Source organism: Petaurus breviceps, unplaced genomic scaffold, assembly GCF_028583685.1.
Source record: "Petaurus breviceps papuanus isolate PSGF00001 unplaced genomic scaffold, PetGlider_PUasm1.0 47, whole genome shotgun sequence".
NCBI classification, from domain to species: Eukaryota; Metazoa; Chordata; class Mammalia; order Diprotodontia; family Petauridae; genus Petaurus; species Petaurus breviceps.
Genome location: NW_027186349.1, coordinates 9,375,957 through 9,399,494, shown reverse-complemented (window position 1 = coordinate 9,399,494; position 23,538 = coordinate 9,375,957). Strand labels below are relative to the sequence as shown.

The following is a 23,538-nucleotide window of genomic DNA, read 5'->3' as shown; positions in this document are numbered from 1 at the left end:
TTGCTTACTTTTGAACCTTGAAAAAAAAATTACTTCATCTCTCAAAGCCTGTTTTGTCCTTTGTCAATATGAGGGACTGGACTAAACTCTGACCCTCCATTCCAGATCTTATTCCTGTGACTCTTTGGGATGTGTTTGGGCATTATTACAAAGAAATAAAATATACTCTGGGCTGTTGTTTGTCCTTTGTTTTTGAAGAGGACCATGGCATCAGGGAAATGTTGACATGACTTGCATTTGACTTTGATTTGAGTGAGGGAGGGCTGTGCAAAGTCACCAGCCTCACTTTCTCCTCCAGAGCCATCTGTATCCAGTGACCATATGTTCAACAAGATGACTGGAGATGACCCAGGATGCAATGGGAGACCCTGGCCCTTTTAGGCTAAGGCCTTTTCAAGTACTCTTAGAGAAAGGAAAAAAGAGAGGGAGGAAGGAAGGAAGGAAAAGAAAGGAAAGAAGAAAGTGACCTTGCACAGCACTCCCTCATTCAAAAGTCCACTGCAAGTCATGTCATCATTTCCCTGATGCCATCCATGGTCCTCTTCAAAAATGAAGGGCAAACAACCTGTGAGTAGACCAAGTTGCCTGAATGGGGACCCAGCTAGATGGGTTAACTTAGTTCATCCTCTCCCTCTCCTTCTCCTCTTCTCCAAAGGAAGGTAAATTTTGATAGCCAGAAGCTGCCCACTTAACTCAGGGTTTACTGGCTAGATTACTCTGGGTAGGATAGTTACAAAGAAGCATGTACAGGAAGCATATTAAAATTCATGTGTGTAGAAATGTTTTCTCACATAGAAGAGTCAAGAGACAGTTCCCTTCAAAATACCAGTGGTGTTATTTCGGGCAGGAAAAACACATCTTGTGAGACAGCATGTTTCCAAGAGAAGGAGGAAAAGAAATCATCTTCAGATTAAAGCCCAGGTTTACTGCCTTCCCGATTTTTCCATGAAAGGTCCTATCAGGAAACAAAGGAATAGTACTGTCCTGGCTCTCCAGACTTAGGAACCTTTCATGACATGGCTTTGAGTTGCCTCTCCTTTCTGGCTGTCATTTTCTAGACTTGCTCTAGTATATCAAATGTGGCACCCATAACTGGATACAATGCTCTAGATGTGGTCTGAGCAGGGAATGAGTCATTCTGGATTATAATTCTATTAATGCAGCTTAATTCAATTCATGTTTACCAGGCACCTCCTATATGCCAGGTGATATTATATAGGTATTACTACAGGCAGCCAGGTGGCAGAATCAATAGAGCACTGAGCCTGGGCTCAGGAAGACCCGAGTTCAAATTCAGCCTCAGACACTTAGTAGTTGTATTACCACGGGCAGATCAAACACATTTTCCTCAGTTTCTATAGCATCTACCTTTCAGGGTTGTGAGGATCAAATGAGATAGTTGTGAAGTACTTGGCACAGTGCCTGGCACAAAATAGATGCTATATAAATGCTTATTCCCTTCCCCCACCTATTACAGAGATAAAAGAAACATCTCTTCAAAGAACTTGCCACCTACAACTTAAGATTGCATTAGCTTTTGGCTGGCAAGTCTGTGTCGATTTATGTGGGGTTAGTTTACCAAAAAACCCTAGATGCATTTTGCACAAATTGTTGTTCAATTGTATTTTTTTATCCTGTGCCATAGCTTATTGTTTGGACCCAAGTGAAATCTATTGCAATAGACTGATGGTGGTTTGCCCAATTCCTTTTCCCATTCCAATCCATCTTCCATTCAGCCTCAAAATGATTTTCCTAAAGTGCAGGTCCAACTTCATCATCCTATTCAAAAAACTCTAGTGGTTCCCCATCACCTCCAGGATCAGACGTAAAATACTCTGATATTCAGAGCTGTTCATAACCTCCCCTTTCCATTCTTCCATGTTGTCTTTGATCCAATAGTAATGGCCTTCTTGTCGTTCCACAAACAAGACACTCCATCTCTCCACTCTGGCCATTTTTTTCTGGCTGTGCTCCATGCCTGAAATGCTCTCCTTCTTCATCTCTGCCTCATGGTTTCCTTCAAATCCCAACTAAAATCCTATCTTCTACAAGAAGCCTTTCCCAATCTCTCCTAATTCTAGTGTCTTCCCTCTATTATTTATTTTCCATTTATTCTGTATATGTTATTTATATACATTTGTTTGTGGTCTTCACCGTAAGACTGTGAGCTCCTTGACAGCAGGGATTGTCTTTTGCCTCTTTTTGTATCCCCAGTGCTTAGCACATAGCAGGTGCTTAATGTTTATTCACTGACTTTACATTTGCCCCTATTATATTTATTATACTTTATCTCCATCTTCTCCCTCTTCAGACTCATTACTGTATCACCATTAATTATCATCTTCTGTGCTTTAGCCTCATATTGTCCTTGCTACTCCTTTTAAGCTGTCAGCCAGTTTATCTTTACTACCAAACTCTTCCAACTTTTGGCCCACACTTGGTACCATACATTCCTAATGCCATGGAAAGTGCGCTTTTGTCCCAATACCATGCCATAGAAACTAAACCAACTAAACACAGAAATCTAATCTCCCCATTTCTCAATCTTATTATCAATTATAATAACTCACTCCTTCCCTTGTTTTTCTGACTTTCAAACCATCCTGATTCTCGACCTCTGTCACGTTGCCCTAGCTGTCTCTCCTTCATCCGGCATTGCCCTGATTCTTCAATGACTTGTTTCTTGGGTGGAACATTTAGTTTGAACTACACAATTTGGCACTTAATTATACTTGTATTCTTCAGTTGTTTCTGAGGTGCTTTCATGTGCTTACTTTATACTATACTTAATATTTTTACTTTATATACTAGAGGAGCCTAGAGCTTGTTTTATTTTCAGTCTAATAGGATAATGCACATAAAGCACTTTGTAAACACCTAAGTGCTCTATAAATGAGAAAGCTCATCCTTGTTTGTCCCAGCACCTAACAGTACAAAGTGCTTAATAAATATTCATTAGTGTTTTCAAGAACATAATGTCATTATCTAGCATGTAATGCTACGCAAATGCTGATTGATCAAAGTAGTATGTGATTAAACAATAAGAATAATGTTGGGATGCCCAATTCAGTGTTCATTCATGACTGCTGAGACTATTGTTAAAGGTGCCTCATTATTTATGAATGATTTGGGGATATACCATCTGACAGAGTTTAAACAGACTTTCAAATCATTTTATAGAAGCTAACTACAAAAAAAATTTCCTCAGAGTAAGCAGTTGGATAAGAATTATTTTCATATTCTGTGATATTCCTTGACATATCCTTCACTTTAATAATTAAATCTGGAATTAGGATATATTTTGATTCCATAAAGAGACCACTAACAAAGTGGACTCTTCATTATTTCTAGGCACCAAAGAGGAAGACTGTCAACACTTGACAATGAAAGAATCCAGAATATAATAGCTAACAGGATTCTAAAGTCTACTATTATCAGCCGAATATATCAGAAGACATCATCTTAACAGTCATGCCAAATCCAAACATTAGTTCTAGACAGTAGTTCAAAATAATAATTTTTTCATAAATACCTATTATCAGTCATTCTTAGTTTTATAGGTGGGCAGAATGTTGGTTACAACTTATTTTTGAGGATTTAATAAAAACATGTAATGAAAGATAAAAACTAACAGACATTTATTAAATGGTTTACAAACAATTGCAATTGCTATCAATTATTCCATGTTTATAAAACATTCATGTTAAGTAAAGTGCTGCAAAGGATACTTCCATAAACAGGTTTAAGACATTTTGCAACCTCCTAAATTTCTGGTTATCTGGATATATGGAGTCTACAGGTGATTAATACAGTACAATTACATTAAATTTGAATTGACGCTAAGGTTATCTGTCACAGTGTTTGGTTCATAGACTTTAATCTGACTAGAACAACTGATTTCTGGGAGTTCTCCTTAGCCCAAAGTTTTTCTTTCTCAATTGAGTGAATAATGAACCCAAACGAAATAAAAATTGATTTTAGTATTTCATAAAATTCTGCTCAATTATAACAAATTGTCATTTCGCCTTCCTTCATAAACATTCAAAAATAAAACCAAAATGCTTTTGCATTTGTGCAAAGCCATGAAAATCTTATCAGTTTTCATTTGAGTAGGCACTTGCATGTTGCCTTTATTTTAATGCTCAAAGGAAGACTTCATATATTACATTGTAAAATAATGAATACCTTGTTTTTTATACAGCGCCTTTTGTCTAAGGAATTAATTTTCTTGTTTGCTCTCACAATATCACGGTGAGGTAGAGTAGAAAGAAATAAGTACAAGAATCCTTATTTTATGGAGGGAGAAACTGAGGCATAATGGGCAGTTAACTGATTTACTTCAGGCCTTAATAATAGAACCAGAACCCAAATTTACTTCTTCCCATTTAGCTTAGGCCAGATTAACACAGTAGTGAAAAGGCGGGACAGGAATGCATAAATATCTAATTCTTGGACCTTCTAGCATTAACCATCCATCATTAAATGGTAGTTTAATCAAATCTCCCAGAGTAATTCCATTCTCACCACTAACTATAGCAGGATAATTTGAATGGTCCAAATCAGAAATGTATTTAAAATATTCCAGCCTGACCTTCAAACTTGACAGCAAACTGCATGAAGGCAGATATTATTCCTAATTTAATCTGTTTCTCCCACAGTGCCAAGCACAGCAGCTCTGCACAAATGTTGGAAAAATTTTAACATTAAGCACAAACTTCTTAAACAAATGGTGCTTAATATGAATGCTGAAGTTGCTTTATTTCTCTTAGACAAATATCTCATTGTTAAAACTCAAGACAAATTTAACATTATTCTGGTGTGTGAGAATTTTTTCCCCTTTAAATGGAGAAAACAGAATTATTTCAACAAAATTAGATCCCTCAACTTTTTTTATACCAAAAGTTTAATTTTATTAAAAAGCATTGCTTTTCTCCCCTCTTGTTACATGGCTATAAAACAGATGTTTCTTTATTAATTGAATAAGCATTTATTAACTGCCTACAATATTCAAAGCTCTGTGCTGGACACTGGGGAAACCAAGACCAAAAGGAAAAAAAAAAACCTCAATAGGTCCTGCCCTCAAAGGAGCTTACATTCTACTTTCTGGATCTCAGTTTCTTTATCTGTAAAATGAAGTGATTGAATTAGACAACTTCTAATATCTCTTTCATCTCTAATAGTCTATGATTCTGAAAAAGTAGTGCGAGAAAATGTATTTTTACGCAAACAGGACAAGGAAAAAACAAAGGCCTTTCAAAATGGGAAAATAGTCTTTTCAAGGTCCAATTCTATCTTCCAACATAGTAAACCTCCACTTCTCTAGCCTTATTTTATTTTAAAAAACATAGTATATAATCACCTATACTGTATTATTACATACTGTTACTCAGAATGTTCTGCGTGAAATTAGAGGACAATTACTCTAATATATTTAGGATTGAAAAGGTACACCTGGTTCACTTTGACTGAATTCTTTTTGATTTGATAGGAGATTTTTAAAATTTTCTAAATAGATATGGGGGAAAGATACAATGCCATAATATGTTCTTATGATAAAGCATATGTAGCAAGATCACTATGGGGAAACTGCTTTTTTTTTTTACGTGCCAGATGACACACACAAGTTCTCAAACACAAGGGCAAATGCACAATTGATTTACAACTATATCTCAAAACCAGAAAAAGGATTATATACAAAAAGCCTTGACAACTACTCCTTTCATTATATGTTTCTTGGTTTAATTAATGTTTTGAGAAGAGTTCTGTTTTGTTGGATACATCATACGTTTACTTTTGAGCAAAGAGTATTAAAGTGCACACTTGCTTACAATGCCACTGTTTAAAGAAAGCTAGTATGTCTCTGATCTACTATACTTGCAATCCTGGTAACACCTTTTCCCAAACCAACTCCCACCCCACCCCAAACCCCTTTTAATTTATACAGTTTTAAATATTTGACCCTCTAACCTTTCATTGTTTATCCATCACACAAGTCAACTCTTGACAATCTTCTGTTAAGCTTGCCTTCTTTATACTTTTTATGACTACATGGATTGTCTTATCGGTACACTAAGGGGGTGAGGGGAAAACCTGCATTTTTTTTCTCATATGAGAAATTGAAATGGCTTATGTATGTTTAGACTTCCTGAACAAGAATTTTTTTTTTTAACCAGGAAGCACGCATGAAGAAAAGAAGCTGGAAACCATTACAATATTAATATATAACTTTTTCTTCATGTCCAGAAACTTTCATTGAATGGAATTAGGACATATTTCCCCAAAACCACACAATTTATCTAACAAATAGTTTTCCTTTGTTCCAGAATGGGCAAGATAACAAAGGCACAGACTCACTTTGTACCAAAAAGGACAAGCAAACACAGCCACTAGGCACCTACAGACAAAAGCACAGCAATAACAAATACAAAATGTCAAAAGTCTTACATAACTTTTCTCCCTCCAATATTTGGCAAATTCAGTCTAGATTTTTAGTACCTCAGAAAGAAAAAAAATAAATAAGGTACACTACATTAAAACGTAGGATTACCTATAATTTTTCTTTAGGAAGATAAAGCAGGTAAACAAAAGAAAAGGAGAGAAAAATAGGCTTCCTATATTCTGGGATTATCCTTCCTTTCTGAGGGTCCCAGGTGACCATGTTCATCTTTTAAAATGCCAGCTATATTAGTTTTTATCATAATAATAGCTGACATGGTCCCTCAACCCTTCTCAGTTTCACATTAATAAATTGGCTTCATGTCTTTCTTTGTTCCTTAATAACAAATCTGTTCCTTATAACAAATTTAGTTATTTATAGATTATCCAAAAAGTTTTTTGTAATATTTCGATAGATAAAATCTATTCCAGAACCCAATCATCAAGAGATTACATGTGTAGACTTAAAATGACAAATAAATACATTTCCAAACAAAGTGAATTCCTCTCTTGTTTAAACTACCCAGACTGGGGTATGGGATTAAATAATTCTGCTTGGCGGCTGACGTTCACAAACCACAGCACAGACTGAAGAGAGAGCTCCACAGTTTTAGGGGCTATTGTTTCATCAACTAATGTAGGAGATAAATATATCTTCAGCCCATATCTGTGTAGGAAGAAGGACCGTTTATGTTAAACATCAGCACTCACAAAATCCGTATCACAAGCATTTGACAAACAGAAAACAAAATACAACAGAAATTTTATCTGTTTACATCATAATCAGCATCTGCACGATATAGCAATACTTGCTTTTTGAGGGCAATTGATTTAGAAGCAGGCCACTTTACAAATCTATAAGCCTACAACTGCAGAAATAACCCGGAAATGTATCAGCCTGTCCAACAAGTTTAAAAATAATCGTTTATGTAAAATAATTTTGTTTTCTACTTAATTCCTTTTGGTAGTGCTGTCCAAGTTCTTAAATGAAAGAAAAAAAAGATGGGAAGGTTCTTTAACATTAAATTTTAAAAACTGTTTCAAAATAGTGGGAAAGGATAGCATAAAGCTATTTATATTATGTTTGCAACACCTGTCTTTTCTGTGCTTCAATAATCTGCTTTGCAGACTTCAAAGATGAAGTATGATGAAAAGGACAGAGGATACCCGGAGGGTTGTATAACTCTTAAAGTTTGACCTTTTCCTTTTAAAGAAAAATCTGTTAACATTCCTCTCCGATAACACAATGGTTATAGAATTTGTTTCCATGCTACTATAGGTCAAGGTATAATGATCAGAAACATTAAATTTTCAGTTTCAGCTGACATATATCCAGTTAATTCACTGCAGAAGGGAAAATAGGACAACAAATCTAAAGTAATAGTTAAAGCTCACAGCTCATATAATTTTCTTTTTTTTTCTTTTTGTTTGTTTTAAATTTTTTTTTTTTTGTGGTTTATTTCTGCTCTGTTGCAAGCTCTGATTCCCAAGTTAATGGCCTCCCAGCAGATTTGAAAGGAAACCTGAAGATTTCTTTTGCTGTGGTTCTGCATCCTGGTCTTGTGTAAGTCCCAGTTCACTCTCTATCTGATCGAGCTCTGACTGGTCCAGTAGTTCAAAATCATCACCTTCTTCTGTGTCTGTGTCTTCCCCTGGGCTAGGTGCAGGCTGGGAAGATGCTTTCTGCACTCCCTGCTGCAACTGGTCTTTGATGGCAGCAGACATTGCAGCTACAATGACATCACCAGCAAGATTACCCATCAAGTGAATGGTTTGGTCACTGCTCAGAGGAAGGGTAAGACCAGCTGCTGACGGCCTCTCTTTGCTCTGTCTGTGACCACTATCCATCTGCTCTTTTTTTCTCTTGTACTGGATGGGCAAGCCAAGGCTCAATTCATCTTCATCATTTGTTCCCATGCCATTTTCTAGAGATGGAAATTCTGAAAGGTCTCTAGAGAAAGCTTCCTCCTGTTCACTGGGTCGGTCGAGATCTATGAGATAATTAAGATAAACATATAAGAAATCTGAAATAAAATTCTTCAATCTAAAGGATGACTTAGTTCAGTCTGAGCTCTCTGGCAGTTTACAAAACTGACAGCTTTTTCTGCATCACCATGAACCAGCAGAGAGCTGAGACTGACCTGGATTTCCTAGGTAAATTAAAGACTGAATCCTCCTCTACAAATTTTCCAATATCTGCTGACTCAGAGGCCTAAGACAGTACAAAGTCGATAATGTTAAGCAACATGATATATGCTTAACCTATAATCAACTGTGTATATTATGGCACACACTGAACAACTGGTCAATGTCCAATATTATCCTGATGGGCTGGTTAATGTTTGATTTTCAATGCAAATCAGAACCAGAGAAGTTCTTCACTTTGTGTTATGAACAGCATATATCAACATCAAACTGGAAATAATCATGAAATTAAGTGTTCTCACACATTAAATGAGTACTTTCTCATTTTCTGCTTTTCACCAATAACTGTATACAATCAGCCCCTTGAGCCAACATGGACCTTTAGCCTGCGGCTGAATGTTAGCTGTAACATACATGAGAAACTTTCAATATCTCCACATGTGTTTCTTTAGGGAAAAAAATAAAAGAAGTCATATCTACCTCAGCTCCATATTCAGTATAAGAAATTGAGGTGATATACGCATCCCTCTGAATCTCCACAAAATAAAGTTGACCTTGAGCGTCCTGTTTACTTGGTCTGAGCTCCCGCCTGACAGGAATATCTTAAAATTCTTTTCATAAAGCACATACTAGGCACTTGATATTTCTATCTGCAGAAAAATACTGAATTATTACTCTTTTGCTAACATAACTGTTAAGTCACTGCTAGTATTTAAAAGTCTTTCATTTTAGTACCCAGTGGGGATGTGGGGGGATAACAAATGGTGCTTACCATAAAAGTGATCTGGGATGTAGTTAATAAAGTCCTTATCTCAAGTGAAGCTGAGTTCTCATAAGAGCAGATTTTAGAGACAGAAGAAAGCTTCAAAGGAATAGAGGCCAACTTCTTCATTTAACTAAAGAAACTGAGGCATTGCCCTTGGGAACCCTCCCCTCCCCATGATTGGAGAGAGTGGAGGGTGGACATTGGAGACATCCTCCCAGATCCTCCACATACAGGGAGGGCTCTCTGGGAATTCACTTCATTATCTTCCAGCCAGCTGCTTTTTCCTGGACTGTCTCCAAAAACTCATAATTCTGCAAGATGAAATCAACTCTGAAACTCTAACCTCCTCAGACTACCTCCTTCCCCAGCTGTAGGATGTTATCAGCCCCATGCTTTAACCTGCTCTGTACCCCCAGCTTTTCGGCCTCTTTCTGTGTGTTGTCTTCCCCCATTAGACTGTGAACTCCTGGAGGACAGGAACTGGGTGTGCCTTCCTTTGTATCCTGCAATAGGAATGCAAATTTGGAAGATCTTCCCTGCCCCTGGGCTGAAGTGCTCCTGGAGCCTGGGGTGGGAGGCTTGTTTTTCAGTAGATACTTCTTGATTGGCCAGTGAGTCAATAAGGTTGTTACATTCTCTGAGCCTGGAGAAGGCTATATAAGCCCTGATGTGTAGCTTTGTTTTGGGGGCTCACTTTGAGAAGTGTTCTGTGATTTGATCTGAATTCTGGGAAGCCGTTGTTGAGAGTCCCCCGGCTTTGAAAAACCCAGATGTGGAAACCCAGATGTTGACTGGGTATGGATGTAATGGTTGGACAGTTTGGAAATCTGTCTACTTGATCTGTTTCTGTCTTGATAATTGTGTCTGTATACTTTGAAGTTCGGGGTGCTGACCTTTTTCCCCTGAACTAGGTAAATGATACATGTTTGACTGATTAAAATAAGCTTGTTAACCCATTTTGAGTTGCTTTCCTTTATCAAAGCAGATCCAAGAACCTGTGGGAGCAGCCACCCTAGGGACGCTGGGGTGCTTGCTGCTACATATCCCTAGAATTTAAAATGGTGCTTGACACATAATAGGTGCCTAACATATTTTTCTTGATTCCGAAAGAGAAGTTAAGTGACTTTGCTCAGTTCACAGATCCAGTAAGTGTCTAAGGCAAGAGCTGAACTTCATTCTTCCTGATTCAAGTCTGAGGCACTACCCATTATGCCCAGCTGCCTGTGAAGCACAAATCCTGGCAAGTCCTAGCAAGCTGGACAGTATTCAAATACAAGCCCAGAGGCTATCTCTTCTGCACAAGGACCAGCACAGCTAAGCATAGGCAGACTCATCATCCAAGGAATGGCCAGTAGGTGACAATTGCTTTTAACCGTAGGAATTCAAGACAGCTAGATGGATCAAAGGCTAGAGCACTGGACCTGGAGTCAGGAAGAACTGTGTTCAAATCCTACATCTGACATTGACTAGATATGTGACCTAGGGCAAGTCACCTAACCTGCCTGCCTTAGTTTCCTCATCTGTAAAATGGGGATAATAACAGCACCTACCTCCAGGGTTGCTGTGAGAATAAAAGAATGTTAAGGCACTATATAAATGTTATTATCATTAGTATTACTATTATTACTACTACCTAAGCCATACAAAGATTCTGATCTGCATTCAGGGAAGAAATACTAATAACTACACTGATAAAAATCATAATTAAAATTTTTAAGGATCAAAATAAATGTTATTTGAAGGGGTGATTTTTCTACAGGTTTTCAATAAACCCATAGATATCTTTACTATAGGTGTTATAAGTGGACAAAGTGCTAGACTTGGATTTAGTCAGACCTGAGGGTGCATCCTGTCTCAGGCACTTACTAGCTATGTGTCGCTGGGCAAGTCATGTAACCTCTCTCAACTTCAGTTTCCTAATCTGTAAATACTACTTAAATCCTACCTAACAAGGTTGTTGTGGACATCATATGAGATAATGTATATAAAATGCTTTACAAACATTAAAAGTGCTACATAAATAATTATTATCATTTGCTCCCCATGCCCTACTTAACTGAGTGCTGCCATTACCAAACATTCATTTTTGTAACTGGTTTTTTTGGTTGGTTTGTTTTGCTTTTTGGAGGGCAATTGGGTTTAAGTAACTTGCCCAAGGTCACACGGCTAGGTTTTTTGTTTGGGTGTGTTAAGTGTCTGAGGCCCAATCCAAACTCAGGTCCTCCTGACTCCAGGGCCAGGACTCTACTCACTGTGTCACCTAACTGCCCCCCCACTTTTTTTTTTTTTCATTTTTGTAACTGTTATTAAGCCTCCAAAGATTTTTTCCCTCCTTTCTTAGTACAATGCGTTAGGGCAAAGAGTTATTTTATTTTATAATTTCAAAATTAGACCATAAATTCAACAATCCAAAACAGAACATTGGAATCATCTTGTAGATTAGCAATTATTTGGTATCTTGCAATTCACATATGACAAAGCCCCTGAGGCCCAGAAGTTGGTGAGATGAGTGACAGGCTTGAGATCACACAAATAGCCAGAACTGAGACAGACTCCTGGGTGCCTGAAACTCAAAACACTGTTGTTTAGATGGCAGTACCTTCCTCATTCATTCATTAAGTATGCTTATGGGAATTTGTATTCCTTGTAAGATACATTGAAAATGTAAAATATTGGTTTTTCTGAGGGCCTGACTTTTACTATGCTTATATTTGTACTTCTTGGATTTATAATTTCTAATAGAAATAAATTACTCCCCTCCACTGATGGACATCCACAGCCTCTCTTTAACTTGGGAGATAATCTTCAGTAATTGCTATGGTTAAAAAAAAATCAGACCGTAGTCGTGCAGCCATCAAGTAATGAACTTTTCCAAAGTTGGTCAGGCTATTTCCTAATATGCCTGTACTCAAACTTTCCTAGTTTGCTGAGACCTGACAGAGCCAGTGTTCCTCTTGCATTGCCTTAGAGAATCTGAGGGTCACCCCCAAGCCTTGATGTGCAATGAAACATTAAAGCACATACAGCAGGGAGGCTAGGTGTCACAGTGAATAGAGCACCAGCCCTGGAGTCAGGAAGATCTGAGTTTAAATCCAGCCACAAACACTTAACACAAAAATTAGCTGTGTGACCTTGGGAAAGTCACTTAACCCCAATTGTCCTACCTTCCCCCACCATCCCCCCTCCAAAAAAGCACAAAAAAAAAAAGCACATATAGTGAGTGAGCAATCAGAGGTCAGGTGAAGCTAGGAGAAATATTGATGAGATTCTCCTCTGAGTTTTAGTGATGTCTGGGAGGACAGATATTAAAGAAAACTGTGCTATACTGATCTAAGTGGATTTATCCAACATTTATACAGTTTGTTGTACAATCTGTTATATTGAATTTATACAAAAAGCAATTAACTCTTCCATATTTTATATGATGATATGCAAAAAAAAAGTGGGGAGGAAGGAGTCACCATAATTCACTACATTCAACTGTCTCTCTCAATTATTAAATGAGGGAAGACTGTTGCTTGAATATAGGTGATGTGCTCCACAGAGTCAGGGGAATCTGATACAAAAGTATCAAGATTTGACATCAAAAGGACCTAATTTCAGATCCCTCCTGTTGTTTACGTCCTCTATCACGTTGGGTAAATGTAGGCTTCAGTTTCCCCATCTGCAAAATTAAGGGGTTGGCCTCAGGGGATGCTATGTTCTTTTCTGGCTTTAAATGTATGATCCTGTAAGAGATCTGTTCTGTCACCAAATATCCACCCCATATACAAATGGTACAACAGAAAATTAAGTATTTTTACATGATGTCTTAAAAATAATTTAGGCTGTCAAAAAGAATGGCATCTATTACATTAGGAAATAGCTAGGTGACATGGTAGATACCGTGTTTCCCCGATAATAAGACACTGTCTTATTATTTTTTGGACAGAAAAACACCAGAGGGCTTATTTTCAGGGGAGGGCTTATTTTAATGAACATTGACAGCAATTTTAATAAACAGGTAAATGTGAACAAAAAATGTACCTTTATTCAATAAGCAAATCACTGGGGAAGAACAGGATGATGCGCTCACTGCTGCAGCTCTGATTGGATGCAGCTCGGAGCGCGGCGTGCGTTTCATGGGGGGGAGGGAGACGGTGCATACAGAGGGTACCGTAATGTAGCGTGTAGTGCAGGGGATCACCTTCACTACAGTAGCAATCTCAATAGGGCTTATTTTCGGGGGAGGGCTTATTTTAGAGGAATCTTACACAGTAAAGGGAGGGCTTATTTTCGGGATAGGTCTTATTATCGGGGAAACACGGTAGAGTTCCAGGCCTGGAATAAGAAAAACCCGAGTTCAGATCCAGCCTCAGACACTAAATAGCTGTGTGACCTCTGGGCAAATCATTTAGCCTCTGTTTGCTTCAATTTTCTCAACAACAAAATAAGGATTAATAAAAGTACCTACCTCCCAGGGTTGTTATTGCAAGGATCAAATAAGATATTTGTAAAACACTAAGCACAGTGTCTACAGTAGGAACTATATAAATACTAGTACCATCATTACCATCATCATCATCACTATTAATGCTACATACCATCAGAAGTGTCCGTCTGTGGAGTACATCCTTCAGACAGATTGAAGGTCCCATTATCAGTCCAAGATACCTCTGATATGTCTGTGTCAGACACGGATAGCTCTTTGGCAACAGTTGTAAGGCTAACCTGTGACAAATTAGAAAAGTCAAGTATTAAATCTGCATTCCAACAATATTTCCTTGCACAAACACTAAGAAAAGTAGTTGTGAGATAAAAATGACAGATAATTTAACAGATGTGCATCTTTCTTATGAAGTTAATCAACCTCCCAGAAATGTTGAAGTTCCACCATAATGAACAGCTTTGCTGCAGGTAAGTGAATTTACAGTTAAACAAAAGAGGACAACTGAAAATTAAACACAAAGTACCTTAGGGCAAAGGGCTGAAAAGTCTAATTCACTGTCATCTTTGTGATGTTTTTCTTTATCTGCCTCTGTTGAGAAAGAAAATGTATATATAAGCTTTAAGTTTCGGTTTCCTAGATTTTCTACAAGTCTACCATGGCTTCCTCTTCATGCCCCATCCCACATTTCTCAAATTCCCAAACACTTCCAAATCTTGAATGTTTTCATGGCAGGAACCTCATTTATGAGCAGAACAAATCGTTTATACAGGGAACTATCATCGGCTCAAACAAGCTAAGAGGGAAGTTGTTTTTCCTAATTCTCCTTCTGTCCCTCCTCCTTATAATTTTTCTCTATTTTCACCATCATTCTTTTCCACCTTATTTCTTCTTTACATTTTCTCAACTCCGTAATGTCAACATGCCTCTCTCAAATTAATTCAACTTAAACTAAGGAATTTAATCAGAAATAGCAAAATATAAAATAAAATAAAACCTTTCACTACCATAGCTTTCCCCCACTTTAAACTCATTCATTCAATAAATTCAGAGTAATAGGTGAAATATTTGGGGAGAAAGGGCGGGGGATATTAAGAAACAGTACAGGGGCAGCCAGGTAGCACAGCAAGTAAGAGCACCGGCTCCAGTGTTGAGAAGACCTGGAGATCGAATCCCGGGCTCAGACACTTAGCACCCACCCAGAAACACCTGGCTGTGTAACCTTGAGCAAGTTACTTAACCCCAATTGCTTAGGGGCAGCCAGGTGGCTCAGTGAGTAAGAGCACTGGTTCCAGTGTTGGGATCAACCTGGAGATCGAATCCTGGGCTCAGACACTCAGCACCACACCCAGAAATAACTGGCTGTGTAACCTTGAGCAAGTTACTTAACCCCAATTGCTTAAAAAAAGAAAAAAAAAAAAGAAACAGTACACAAGGAGCTTTCTCTCCTGCAATTTAGATTTTTTAAAATCCTTTTAATTTTCTAATTGAAATAAATGGTCTTCTTTTTGGAGCAATAGAAACAGTAGAAATAGTGGTTAGTACAAGGATTTGCTCAGAGTAATTTTAAATCTAATTCAACAATGATTCATGTACATATGCCTCATTTCAAACCTCACTTACCAGATCTCTCTCGCCGCTTCTGGTTAATATATTCTCCTATTCCAAAATCTAGTTTCAGCAGAAATGACTTGATCTTGCTATACACTCTTTGTCCAAATTCATTGCATTTAAACAGTGGACACAAAAAGGCACAGAGTACTACAGAAAGAAAGGGGAAATATTTATTTACAAGGGCTCAGAATTTTAGAGGAAAAAAAAAGGCACCAAATGTCCCTTACTGTCAAATAAGTGTTTATTTCTTAGGAAAAGTACTGTGTAGTAGACAGAACAGAAATCGTGTACAAAAATAATGAACTTATTTCACAAACAAGGCAGCCTTTCAGTTTTCCTCTATCATCATCATCATCACCATCTTTGCTACAGATAACTTTAACAACGAGCCTTGTTCAAAAGCTGGCAGTATACCAGAGTTCTATCCATTCATGCCCTTGCAACCTGAGAACTGTAAGCCAACGGACTTGTACATGGGCTATTTCATTTTCAGGGAAAATAAATTTCAGAGATTCAGTATGACATACAAGAAAGAAGACAGGATTTGGGGTCAAATAACCAGGGATGTAGATGTAGGTCTGCCACTTAATTGTCCCTTAGTTTCTTCACTGATAGAATGAGATATGTTGGCAGAGTGGATATTCGACCCTGATCTAGTTCTTCTTATAAAACCATCAATCAACAAATATTTTATTAGGCACTTAGTATGTGCTAGGCAGATTTTTTTTTAAAACAAAAAAAGTCCTTGCCTTCAAGGAGTTTACATCTAATGGGAGAGAAAACATGTATAAATCAGGACATAAAAGGTAAATATGGAAGTTGGAAGGCCCCCCGGGGAGGAAGAACAGGAACAGCAGGAGGCTTCAGCAAATGCTGCCTGGAGGAGGTGGCACTCAAGCAAGCTGAATCTTAAAGAAAGCTGGAGATTCTTGTAGAAAATCAGATTTACCTCAATCATATTTACATTGCCACAAATAAAACTGAAATTAAACAAAGATAAGAGGGTAGACTTACATACAAAGTAGGAGAGTATGACTCCAGGAATGTAGCTTCCTAAGATTGTAAAAAATGTGCACACACTGCAGACCAGGAGGCAAAACTAGAAGTTGAGCCAAAAAAAAAAAAAAAGCTGACATTCAGTATTCTTATGATAAAGACATTTTATTATTGCTGCATACACACCCTTATTTTTATAAGTGGACTTAAAAATAATTAAACTTACATTTATAATTAATTCATGTAAAAAAATACCTTAAACTTAGAGATATCCCTAACAATTATTCTTTTTTTTTTTTGCTTTTTTGCTTTTTGCTTTTTGGAGGGGGAAAGGTAGGGCAACTGGGGTTAAGTGATTTGCCCAAGGTCACATGGCTAGCTTTTGTGTTAAGAGTCTGAGGCCACATTTGAACTCAGGTCCTCCTGACTTCAGGGCCAGTGCTCTATTCACTACGCCACCTAGCTGCACCCCCTAACAATTATTCTTGCCCCCTCTGCATCACCTTTAATTGTATTTTTCATCTACTCCTGTACTTTTGTTTATTTCTTTTTATCATGTTATAATGAATATAATGAATGCATATACTGATCTTGTTTGGCTTTCTTCATTTGGTTTTATCTTATATGGCTTTCCAAAATTCCTTACACTCCTTATATTTGCCATTCTTGATCTCATATCACAATACAAAAATATATTCTTTCAGCATTACATAGATACAAAGTTTTCAAACAATATATTCATAATTCATATCATTATTTCATATCATTCCATATTTCATGTCCTCCCTCAACAAAAGACCAATAATAGCCTCACATCAATACTTGCCCATAATAACTTTAAAGGATACACAGGGCTAACTGATGATACAAGTTACAGCCTTAATTATTATGATGATGATAACAATGCTGCCAAATGCAAAAAGATGGAAAACTTGATGTTACTCAGTAAATGTCTTTTCAATAAAGCATCGTTTTATGAAAAATAGGGCACTCTAAGAAGTTTATTCTTCAAGCCAATAAAATTTTACAAACACAACACAATATCTCAAAGCTCCTATACAAAAACAATAATATGCACAGGTAGCAAGATGCATCATGGACCTGACCTTTCTCAACCCCTGCAATCCACTGAAGACGTGAATAATAAGACATGGGGAAGACAGGCTATGAAAAGCTAATTAAGTTTCCACCAAACACACCTAAGGAAAAATGACCACCAATCACCTATCCCAATTCCCTTGCTGACAAACTGCTAATCTCCAGATTCTCAGATTCAACTCAAAGTATCTTTGTAGACGTTTTTCTTTTGCCTTTGTTTTTAAAGTGGTGCTATTAAATTATAATATGCAAGTGGGAGAAACCCATTAAAACTGCACAATGAGGACATACTGACCATTTCCCATAATGGCTGACTGCTTCTAGTATGACCTAGTTGCCCATTGTGGCTGAGGCAAGAGAGCTACTTATTCAAGTAAAAGAGAGCTACTTATTCAAGAAAAGCCTCAGAATTTCAAAAGGGAAAGGCACCAGCCAGGCTGGACACAGGGACTGTATCAGGAAACATAGGCTGGAAAGAGGAGCTACCTAAGTAAGTCTAAAAGCATTCCAATATCTGGGAGTCCTGGTAAAATCCTGATGACTGGAGCCTCCAAAGTGAACTACTGTACCCTGCAAGTACTAGGAGATCTTTATTCTGGCTGAGACTAAGCAAACTAAGAGGAAATGAGAGAAATAGTTACTTTGTGCCTTATATTATTTGAATATGACAAATTATTTTTATATTAGGTATTTCTCCTTAGTCTAAGTTATAGTAAACTTCATGAGGGTATTTTAATTAATGAGCTATTAAAAATTCAATTCTCTACCCTGTCTACCCTTGTCAGGACAGAGTTTTCCTGGGGGTTGTTACTTTCTAAGTGTTATCTATAGAAAATTACACCTACTTTGTACACTGGGGAGGAGGGATATTGTGAATTATTCTACTGTTTGCTTAAGGTCCTAAGTACATTACTTTTCATATTCTGTCATAATTAAATATTTGCTATTTGGTTTGTGATTCTTGTATGGCCTTTTTGTATAATTAGGTCACTAACTCCCTCACTGAATTTGAGGAATCTAGGATTACCAGAGCTGAGGGAGTACCATGGTTAAAAGGAATGTGAAAAAGATATATGTGAGAAAGGGATACATACTTCCTCATAAAGAAGTGATTAAAAGAAGAAGGGCTAAATTTCATATTAACTTTTTATTTTAAACCTTTGACATGAGAAAAAAAAGGCAACTGATGAAATATGAAAAATTAAGATGTGGAACAAAATTAGGATTTATTTTTGAAACACCAGGGACCAAAACACACTTCAAAATACTTTTAGTGATCCAACATTCTCTCTGAAATACTGGTCAGTCTTTATAAGAATGATTTTTTTTCAGTGATGCTGTATGACTGCTTGTCAAGGAACATCCCATGTATCAAAAGCAATGGAGAAGGCACATGAGCCTACCACAGCGCATCGCCAACAACTGTGGGGAAGAAGGGGCATAAAGGATATCATACCAAGGAGGTTTGTATCTGCAAAGAAAAGCATGGGCTGCTCACACAGGAAGAGGGTGAAATAGCTGAGGTTAACAGTTTATGTTGTTCCACTGGAGTTCATGTTATAATCTCAGTAATGACAATAGCTGACATTGTCAATGTAGCATTTTCAAGTTTGCAAAGAACTTAAAAATATCTCATTTTACCCTCCACCCCAGAGTTAGGTGCCTCATTTTATAGATAGGGAAATGGAGGCAAACAGAGGTTAAGTGACTTTGCTACGTCATACAGCTTATTAAATGTCCAAGGCTGAACCTTGAACTAAGGTCATCCTGACTCCAGGTCCAGCATCTCTCCAGCAAGCCACCTAATGACTTCTAAAGGAAGGACCAATATAATAATATCTCTAAAAAAGTTTAAAATATTTCAAAGTAGAACTAAATATTCTAATAACGGAATAATTAGAGTGAGTACAATCTTCAGTTCTCACAGGGAGGGGGAGACAAGGGAACTTGAGGGTTCCTCTTTACAAGGCAGAAGTCTATTGTCAGCATTACCACACCTACCGTGTTTCCCCAATAATAAGACCTATCCCGAAAATAAGCCCTCCCCTTACTGTGTAAGATTCCTCTAAAATAAGCCCTCCCCCCAAAATAAGCCCTATTGAGATTGCTACTGTAGTGAAGGTGATCCCCTGCGCTACACGCTGCATTACGGTACCCTCTGTATGCACCGTCCTCCCCCTGCCCCCCGTGAAACGCTCCGAGCTGCATCCAATCAGAGCTGCAGCAGTGAGCGCATCATCCTGTTCTTCCCCAGTGATTTGCTTGCTGGTACATTTTTTTGTTCACATTTACCTGTTTATTAAAATTGCTGTCAATGTTCATTAAAATAAGCCCTCCCCTGAAAATAAGCCCTCTGGTGTTTTTCTGTCCAAAAAATTTAATAAGACAGTGTCTTATTATCGGGGAAACACGGTAGGTACAGCCCTGTTCCCACAGGGCTTAAGGGAGAAGTTGTTGAAAAAGTAAAGGGGGTCCCTCTACAACTATGTTGCCAAGGTGACTAGTCTCACAGGAGGCATTACTGCGCATTTTCCCCATGTGATACATTTCAGTTTTCCTCCTCTCAAAAAGGTTGAAGGAGCCCTATACATGAGACACCTCCTTCCCCACAAATTCAATTCAACAAATGTTTATTAAGGTTTATTATTTATTTTGTGTTAAAAAGAACTTCCAATAATATTTATGTCATTTGTTCTCTTTTATCATTAGTATTTCTACAAAATGCTCCCTTTTTACAATAAGGTGAATGTGATTTTCTAACTTTCAGTTTGGAAATTGAGTTGTCATAAATTTCTCAGATAGAAATTTCCTCTATACACACACATACACACACACATATAGTGTGTATGTATATGTGTATGTGTATATTTACACATACACACACACGTGTGTGTATTTATTTATTTATGGAGGAAAAGAGCAATAAAGAAATTATTTTCCTACAGCAATAGCCAAAGGAGAATCATGCTGAATTCACAAAGTGCTTTATGGTTTATATCATTTCAACATAACAAATGATTTTAAAATCAGGAAGCTTCTCCTTCAAGAAATCTCAAATTCAGAATAAAAGCATGCCTGATTTTATGCTAATACAACATAGCATCCATACCTCCCTAAAATCTATTTTATAAAAACCAAATGTTCCTTTATATGATACTATTAACCTTCATAAGATCCTTTCCCCATAAAAACTCAGTGAGATAGATTGTTCAAGTATTATTTTTCCTAATTTAGAGCTGGGGAAAAGTGGCTCATCTAGGGCACCCTAAACTAGTGTAGTAGCAGAATTGGGATTTAAATCCAGGTTGTCTGCCTCTAATTTTAATGTTTTCTCTCAGCATAGTATATATTCTTTATAGTCTATTCAGAATTAATGAACCTTTGCAACCTGATATAATAAGTTAGGCCATCTATTTCCAAATCTGTTGGGTGCCATAATTAATGTAATGATTCTCATGTACAATGAAACTTGCCTTGCCAGGGTTCTGCTGCTTAAAGAGTGCCATTTCTTGAAGAAATAAGCTGAAGTTCATCCATGATTCTGCAATACATTGGCTGAGTCTGGGCTTTTCATCGGCTTTGGAATTTACCACTTCCCAGCTAAAATAGAAAGAAAGAAAACATAACATTGGATAACTGATAATAACACTAAAAGGAATTTCATCTGGAATTTAATATCAATCAAATAACCAAAGTGTGAATGTCCACAATGGATTTACCACTGGATGGTCAGCTTTACAGAAAATTGTGAAAACTGAGGCTGAGTAGTCAACTACCACATCACATAGCCTCTCTTTCCACCATCAGCTGGTATATGCAGTACTTGGAAAATGCAAACTAATTTGAGTATCAACCTTAGAAAACATTACAAGGATAATAAACTGGATAAATAAAATAATGTATTTCAAAGTACAACAAGAGGCAACTTCAGGGGCAGAGTCTATCGAATATCAGAAGCTCCTAGATTGGTCGAGTTGAACATATTTTACTTCCTTTTTAAAATGCTCAATGATTATCAAGTTAACAGACTTTTCCCATATCAAACTGATGTATCTAGTGAGCAAAGGAAAATAAATGGGAAAAAAGAGGAATCATATTCAAATCTATTAAAGTGCTCTATAGACATATCACTTTCATAGCTAAAAAGTAGCTTGTTTAGAGAATAATAGTTCTTATTTTGGGGTAAGTTAGAGTATCATCATAATATCACCCCTAACATGGACTATAACATCCAAGAGAGCTCTTTTTGGTTAGTAATTTACTACCAACAAGAGTTCCTAGACAGATTAAAGATAGGTTGATTTATTCTGTTTGATCTCTAGACCCTTAAGACACCTGCTCCCTGCTAATGCCTGATGTTATTTAAACTTATTTTAAATATGACCAGTAAGACTCTTACCAGATTAATACATAATTTTCCCTAGATAAACAAACCCAATTTTCCTGGTAATTCTTTTCTGAACTAGTATTATAATTATAATCCCTGTTATAACTTCATAGTGATTGAAAGAGACAAGACATTCAAATAAAAACTACATTAAATGGATCATTATTACTAAATGCTTGAATCTAATACCTTGATGCTCTAGTGTATTTTTGTGTGTAATTAGGTTTATTTATATGATCTAGTTCTTTCCTCTTTCCCTTTCTCCCACCTTCCTTCCTCTGATACTTATTAAGTAATTATTACATTCTAGATATTAAGGGAAATACAAAGATGAAAAAGGCACAAGGTCATAAAGTGATAAGATATATATATATATATATATGTAAACTAATGTCACACATAGACCATAGGCACATATAAGAAGTACAAAGTGCCATGAGATCAAGTATTGTTGATATTGTCTATAAGGGTATATTTGAAAATAATCAAATGTGGTCACATAAAAAATTCCTAGACTGGGAAATGGAAGAAAGGGGTCTAGTCTTGATTCTATCACAAACCAACTCTGAAACTGTATAAAATATCAAGCTATTTGTACCTCAGTTTTTTCATACGTAAAATAAGAATGTGGAAGCAAAAAAATGTTTGAGGAGCCATACAACTCTAAAATTCTCTGGTTCTAAATAATGTCAGTCATCCCGTTAGACAACACTATCTTCCTTCTCCCCCACTCCCCACCTGTTCTCTTTCCTAGTATCAGCTGAGTGTTCCACTTTTAGAGACAGAACTTTCTAGGAAAAATGATTACCTCATTCCTAGAATCCAAAGGCAGACAGGAAATTTATATTCATGATTATCTGATGTCTGGAGTGCATTACAGGTGACATGTGCATGACCCATATAGTTGCTTAGCGTATTAGATTCTAGGCTTTCCTAGAAAGTCCTTTCCTGAAAACATTTAAGTAAGAGAAAGAAGCCTGTGTGAATATTGGACTAACCCATAGGAAACAGATCTTTTATATGGGGTATGGCTCCCTCCCCATCATCCCTGGAAGATGACATACAGCATAAGAGACTGAAATATATATATACATACATACATACATATATATATATAAATAGGGGCAGCTAAGTGGCACAGTGAATACAACACTGGCCCTGGAGTCGGGAGGACCTGAGTTCAAATGTGGCCTCAGACACTTAACACAAAAACTAGCCATGTGATCTTGGGCAAGTCACTTAACCCCAACTGCCCTCTAAAAAGCAAAAAAAGAAAAAGAAAGAAATATGCATAAATATATTAAATACTGAAATATATTGAATATTGAAATATACATACTTTTTTTTAAAAGGCTGCGGCAGCTTTTTTTCTAAGACAAAATTCTTCCAAAAGCTAAAGGTAAGAGGTTATTAATGCCTTTAATAATACGTATTCCAATATTTATTATTACTTTTCTGCTTAGTTTTAGGATGGTATTTCCTACCTAGTCTACTGCTTTCTTGCCTTCACTCGTTTAAGATTAGGAGAGATCAGCTGACTTCCTCAAGAAGTACTGCTGCCTATAGCTACATAGGATGTAACAATGTTTTCTTTCTCTGATGCTGAAAGTATTAGGCAAAATGTTATGTAAGTACCCATTCCTGGAGTATAAGTCACAAAGAATCCTGATG

The 23,538-nt window shown here is 37.0% G+C and overlaps 1 protein-coding gene across 6 annotated transcripts in view; it reads right to left on the bottom strand.

The window, feature by feature from the left end:
- Window positions 1-3,614: 3,614 nt before the first annotated feature.
- Window positions 3,615-23,538, bottom strand: part of RETREG1 (reticulophagy regulator 1) — a 171,413-nt gene continuing 151,489 nt past the window's right edge. For 5 of the 6 annotated variants that reach the window (XM_069101407.1, XM_069101408.1, XM_069101409.1 and 2 more), the window contains 6 exons: window positions 20,954-21,080; window positions 16,401-16,485; window positions 15,396-15,533; window positions 14,299-14,363; window positions 13,930-14,056; window positions 3,615-8,426 (listed from right to left, as the gene is read on the bottom strand). In XM_069101407.1, the coding sequence (XP_068957508.1) occupies window positions 7,927-8,426; window positions 13,930-14,056; window positions 14,299-14,363; window positions 15,396-15,533; window positions 16,401-16,485; window positions 20,954-21,080 (1,042 nt within the window). In that variant the 3' untranslated portion in view covers window positions 3,615-7,926. Of the gene's footprint in view, window positions 8,427-13,929; window positions 14,057-14,298; window positions 14,364-15,395; window positions 15,534-16,400; window positions 16,486-20,953; window positions 21,081-22,675; window positions 22,816-23,538 lie in introns of all 6 variants that reach the window. The other variant, XM_069101410.1, reaches the window with a different exon arrangement.